The sequence below is a fragment of the Pelmatolapia mariae genome, linkage group LG14, assembly GCF_036321145.2.
Source record: "Pelmatolapia mariae isolate MD_Pm_ZW linkage group LG14, Pm_UMD_F_2, whole genome shotgun sequence".
Classification (NCBI taxonomy): Eukaryota; Metazoa; Chordata; class Actinopteri; order Cichliformes; family Cichlidae; genus Pelmatolapia; species Pelmatolapia mariae.
This window is the reverse complement of record NC_086239.1, coordinates 26,038,931-26,045,158: the sequence shown is the minus strand read 5'-3', so window position 1 is coordinate 26,045,158 and position 6,228 is coordinate 26,038,931. Positions and strand designations below refer to the sequence as shown.

The following is a 6,228-nucleotide window of genomic DNA, read 5'->3' as shown; positions in this document are numbered from 1 at the left end:
CCATTTACGTGAAAAAGGAAAGACCATCTCTGAATCGAGGAGGGGGCCTAAGGGTACATCTGTCACCATCTTACAATGCTGTGATTGCAGCCATTCCCCAACTCTCTGTGAATGGTACTTATGGCCATTGATCAGTGGGCTTTGATCAGTGGTTGTTGATCAATGGTCATGAGAATTTGCATAATTATGATTAAGGAACTGACCTCCCAGCCCATTGTTCCTTCAGTGGGCTGGTTTCAGTCATTATGCAAATGTACTGTTTATAAGATTGGGGAAACCTGCACTGCTGAGACTGAAGAAGACACTTAGATGAGTGCTGAAACGTTTCTCCCACTGAAAACGCTACGTCCAGATGAACAGAATCAACTTTTGGAGAGCAACTGATTTAAGAACACAGTTGTGTGAAACAAGCAAAAACTTTATTGCATTCTCTCTTGCTGTGGATGAAAGTACAGACATGATGGACATTGCACAGCTGGCCATCTTCATCCGTTGAGTGGAAATATTGGACATTAAATCAATGCACAGGACAACGACAGGAAAACACATTTTTGAAAACGTATGCCAAAGTGTAACCGACATGAAACTGCCCTGGGACAAACTTGTTGGACTTACAACAGATGGAGCACTGGTGTTGTGCGGTGAAAAAAAGTGGACTAGTTAGCAGGATGCGAGTAAAGATGCAGGAGGAGAACTGTACCAGTGAGTTAACAGTATATCACTCACTGATCATACACCATGAAACGCTGTGTGGTAAAGTCCCAAAAATGGAGCATGTAATGATCACCGTAATGCAAACCGTAAATTTTATCTGAGCTAAAGGTTTAAATCACCATCAATAGATTCAGAGATTGCTGACATTCCTTATCATACAGAGGTCCGTTGGCTGAGTTGGGGAAAAGTTCTTAATAGAGTTTTTGAGCTCAGCAAGGAAATCTGTCATAGACATGGCATGTATGATGCGGTGAAGGCTGTCAAGTGAAGCTGTCACAAATGCACCAGTGCAACTTGCCTCACGTTCCCTGTTGCCAAGTAATGTTGAACCAAGTCGGCACACTTTGCTGATAAACTGAGTGCACTACGCACTGAGTTGGCACGGTGCTTTGGTGACTTTGAAGCACAAAAAGAGAATTTCGAGCTGCTTCGCAACCCATTTACGTGGAAACTGCACCTGTGCAGATTCAGATGGAGCTGCAGTGTAATGGTACACTCAAGGCAAAGTACGACACTGAATGGCCCGCACAGTTTATTACTTCCATTCCTGAAGCAATGCCCCAGCTCCGACTACATGCAGCTTAAACCTTGTGTATGCTTTCATATATTTTTTCTGGGGTTTTTGGCAGCAAGTTCATATTTCTAACTTGCATAATTTCGACGGGACATATTTTTATTAAGAGCAAAATATCTAAAGTTAAAGGTTTTTCTTTTTATGTTTATTTGTTCTGGAATAATATTCCTGTCTGTTTTTATTTATATTTATGTTTAAAAAACATTGTTTTAGTGTGTTCAAAAAATGTTTACCTTGTTTAGCCGGCGACCTAAAGTGTGCCTTGAGTTTTGGCCCCCTGTGCAATTGAGTTTGACACCCCTGGTGTAGGGTCTACCTTACAATAAAAAGCACCTTGAGGTGATTTTTTTGTGTTTTGGTGCTGTATAAATAAAATTGAATTGAACTGAATTGTGTAAAATGTGAGAAACATGTTAGGTAAAAGCTCTCAGTAAAAAATAAAAATGCTTCAGCTTCAAACCCCACTAAATTCTCCACTGAGGCTCTTTTAAAAAACTGTTGGGAGAAACCTCTAAACATCCTGTCACCTGGTGAAAAAAAATCCTCCACTATCTTCACAGTACCATCAATCAGAACACACAACACACATCAAGCAAGATTAAAACAGGTCAAGCAAGAAAGAAAATAGATTCTATGAATGCGTAATAGTGAAAGCATAATGTCTTGATTGCTTGTAATCCAAAATTATTTCTCAAAAATAAAACATCCTTGCATTTAAAAATCACTAAAACCATATACTCACTGCAGATCACTGAAGGTCACTGAAGGTGACCTGCAGTTTTTGTATTGGTTATACAGGTTAAAATTCTAAAAATCTTGCATAAAATTAAAGAAAAATGGATTAAAGCTTCTTTGTATCAACTATTTCTGTTGTTGGTACTTCATCTAAGAGCATTATAAATCCTGGTCAATATATTTCTGAATACATATCAGATTTAGAATGGCAAGACATGCAAATATAAGCAATATCAGTGTTGCATGAATCTAATTATTTCTATATTCATGATCTAATAATTTAAATGTATTTATTTTCATGCATGTATTTTAATTTATGTGAAAACATTTTTATGATTCAGTGCCACGACCCATTACAGCCTTTTTCGTGTTCAATTCTGGTTTCAGCAGTATTATGTAACATTTGGGTCCAAACAGTGTGATCAAGAGGCCAAAGCTTGAGGCCAGGATAGCAAATACCTCCACTGCATCTGCATAATTTCCTGGTGAGCTGATATAGACAGGAACAAAGGCCACCCACACAGCACAGAAGATCAGCATGCTGAATGTGATGAGCTTGGCCTCATTAAAACTATCAGGGAGATTCCTCACCAGGAACGCAATGAGAAAACTGAGGATAGCTAGCATGCCAATATAGCCCAGTAGCACTGCAAAACCAACAGTGAACCCAACTACACATTCATAAACAATTTTATCATTTTGGTATTGGGTGTTTTTATGTGGAGTTGGGGAAGCAGAAACAAGCCAAGCAGTGCAGATGGCTGCTTGAACAGATGTAAGAAACAGAACTGTTCCTCTCTGCTGCGTAACACCAAACCATTTCAGACTGGCTCCCCCTCCTGGCTTGGAGGCTTTGAACACAGCCAGAACAACCATGGTTTTTACCAGGATGCATGAGACACACAGCACAAAGCTGATCCCAAATGCTGCATGCCTGAGTTGGCATGTCCACAGCCTGGGTCGTCCAATGAACAGCAGTGAACACAGGAAACACAACTTGAGTGACAGCAATACCTGGAAACTAAGTTCTGAATTGTTGGCACGTACTATAGGTGTTCTGCGATGGTAGAAAAAGATCCCTAGAACAACAGCACATATAAATGTGCCCAGTAATGAGGTTGCTGTCAAACAAATACCCAGAGGCTCAAGGTAAGAGAGAAACTCTGTCTTCTTAGGAACACAGTGGTCACGTTGGGGGTTTGACCAAAAATCCTCTGGACAACTGGTGCACTCCAAGGAGTCTGACAAAAGGGAGAAAGATGATGAAAGGAGAAGATAATTAAATGCATACTATATTTAATGAAAGTGAAATTCAATATGTCATACTGACAGATTAAAAAAACCCTGAAAAAACACTTACTGCTCATATTACTGACTTTTCCATCAGAACAAGGGATGCAGTCAAAACAGCATTTGGGTTCCCCCTTCTTTCTTATCATGTGGGTACCAGGTGGACAGCTATCACTACATATTGATCGAACTGGCTGTTGGACAAAAAAATAATAAATATTGCCTGCTGCAATTCTATATAATGTAAATGTCATAAAAGGTAACTGTCAAATAAAAACATATCTAACCTTTTTGGATTTAGAGTTCCAGAAGATTTTGTTTTCATCAAGTATGAGTTCTTCACCTTTGAAAGCTGACCCCTTAACCTCACCCACACTCTGAACTTTAATGCTTCCATCAGGGAGCAACAACCAGTTCATCACATCATAAATTGGCACAACATCACCATTCTCATCAAATGACACTTGATCACTAAATGGAGTGGAGAAGTTCACCCTTTCCAAGTAATAAACAAGCTGTTAAAGGTATAAGTATATAAGAAATAAATTTCACAGTGCAGACAGTGGCACCCTATATCCAATAACCCAATTAAACCTAACACTTATTATACTTTTTCATTTAAATGCATTAAAATCTCATTCTAAATCAAGCATGGACATCTCTAATTGTGCAATACATACACATACTAGTTAATGTGCTCTAATATAAACATACTAAACACTACTTTTGCTCAATATGAAAAACCCATTTAGCTCTCTTCAGCTCATTTCATCTTATTGAATTGTTTTCTTTTTCATCTGACAGGGTACATTTTGTTCTGAAAGTAATTATAGAACAAATGATTTACTCAGATGAAGATGAAGTATAAATTAATATCACACCTGCCAAGGCTCCAGTGATTGCAAAGTGCCACAGCTGTGCCCATTGAAAGGACCTCTTCCTGGCTTGCATTGCAGCATGTCATCAAGGGAATATGCCAGAGCATAAACAGCTTTGTACACATTATACTCAGGCCGGAGGTTGGAAATGTCCAAGAACTCAGTGTTCACATTTTCTAGATCTTCCTGTCCAGTGCATAATGTTCCTCCACCTTCCACCCAGCCTGGTGGAGCTGGCGCAAATCTACACTGAAATGTGAATTCCCAAAACTGATTCACCTGAAATATATGATTGAAATATATTATTAATAGCTGTGTTTGTGAATAGCTGTGTGTGTGTGTGTGTGTGTGTGTGTGTGTGTGTGTGTGTGTGTGTGTGTGTGTGTGTGTGTGTGTGTGTGTGTGTGTGTTAATAGCTGTTTTTTTTTTCCAGTAATGACAACATACAATTTTTGGAGCTAACACAGTAAAGTTTTGAACTATCACCATTGTCTTTCCATAGCTATTACTGTGAAGTAGATCAGGGCGTATCTGTAATAGGAATTCCCTGAGCCCTGGTATTTCTCCTCGGCGAATAGCAATGCCCAGTGTACCACCCAGGTATGGCATGAGCTGAGGTGTTTGGAGCACAGCAGCTGTTGCTGTCCAGCCTTCACTGGCCAACCACTGTAGGCCTGTTACATTCTGCCTTTCTATCTGTGCATTGTAAAAAGCAATAATGTAAATAGCAACGACTGACATCAGCATGACATTGAAGTACTTGCTTGACTTAAAATTAATTCTATATGATTATTTTTCTGTACTCATTCAAACCAAGATGTAATATATTTATTAACCAGTTTAGAGAAACAAATTCTATTAAAACTTCACCTCTTCCATAAGGTTTATCATGTGAGTCTCAAACACAAAGGCAATGACTACATGAGCTGTTGATTTTTTCATCACATTCACAATCCTTCTGAGTTCATCTGTGTCATTGTCAGTGGGTAAAACCTCAACATAGGCAAGGCAACCTTCTCCAGACACACTCAGCTCAGATTGTAAGGTTCTGGCTGCATGAAGTCCATAATCATCATCAGTGATAAGCAGACCTGCCCAAGTCCAGCCAAAATGTTTTAGAATGTGAATCATAGCACGCACCTAGGTGAATACAGATTAAAACATGAGTGCTGCTGATCAGCTGCTGTTGACTTTTTATATTTGTCCTGATTGATTTTTAACCTGGAAAGCATCACTTGGAATCGTCCTAAAGAAGGATGGATACTTTTGACGGTCACTCAAACAGGAACATGTGGCAAAATAACTCACCTGTGAAAAACACAGACTGTATATTGTACATTGTTTTAAACATTTAACTTACAATTAAGTTAATATAAACAAAAATAATATTAAACTGAAAACTTACCATAGGTACTCTGTACAAACCTAAGACGCTGGAGATAGCAATAGAAGGAGTAGAGGAAGAATCGCCAACAATCCCTACAACTGGAGGATTTCCAACACATGTATTGTGTAATATAATTTGTTCCTCTTGACCACTGACTAATGACAATGCTCCACGGAATCCAATTCCAAGTTCAACACAATTATCATAAAGAGTGTATCCCAACGTCACATTAGGTAGTAAGTTGGAGTTGTTGTTGATCTCATCAATAGCAAAAGCCATGGTTTGAGCTTGCCTAAATCCTTGTACATAGAAACTAACAAAAAACAGATTTGAAAAATACATCAGGATAATTAGAAAACAGCTGATCATTAATAATCAACACAAAATTAAAAAAAATAATAAAAATAATCAACACAACATAATTACTTTAGATATTACAATTATGTTTATATTAGCATTAGGTTTGTCCTGTTTCTCTCTTTTATTCTGTTGTTTCCCTGTCATATTCACCTATGGCAAGTAGGTTGTTGTGGCTGTGAGATAAAAGACAGGTCAGGAACGCTTGAGAAAAAGTGGACTGGAAACAATCCTCCCAGAATGACATCTCCACTCTTCTGCATTCTGTTTAGATGAAATTGCTCCTGTAGTTG

At 38.5% G+C, this 6,228-nt stretch overlaps 1 protein-coding gene across 1 annotated transcript; it reads right to left on the bottom strand.

The window, feature by feature from the left end:
• Nucleotides 1–2,353: 2,353 nt before the first annotated feature.
• LOC134641327 (extracellular calcium-sensing receptor-like) lies at nucleotides 2,354–6,228 on the bottom strand. Its single transcript, XM_063493707.1, has 9 exons — nucleotides 6,089–6,228; nucleotides 5,597–5,891; nucleotides 5,413–5,499; nucleotides 5,062–5,331; nucleotides 4,678–4,887; nucleotides 4,195–4,470; nucleotides 3,601–3,828; nucleotides 3,384–3,507; nucleotides 2,354–3,264 (listed from the first exon to the last, which is right to left on the bottom strand). The coding sequence occupies exons 1-9, from the start codon at nucleotides 6,196–6,198 to the stop codon at nucleotides 2,354–2,356; spliced, it is 2,511 nt and encodes an 836-aa protein (XP_063349777.1). The 5' UTR covers nucleotides 6,199–6,228.

Coding starts and splice junctions, on each gene's coding strand:
- LOC134641327 (XM_063493707.1), bottom strand. CDS start 6,198: ATGCAGAAGAGTGGAGATGTCATTCTGGGAGGATTGTTTCCAGTCCAC. Junction 5,892..6,088: donor CAACAACCTACTTGCCATAG/GTGAATATGACA, acceptor GTTTTTTGTTAG/TTTCTATGTACAAGGATTTA. Junction 3,829..4,194: donor AATCACTGGAGCCTTGGCAG/GTGTGATATTAA, acceptor TACCTTTAACAG/CTTGTTTATTACTTGGAAAG.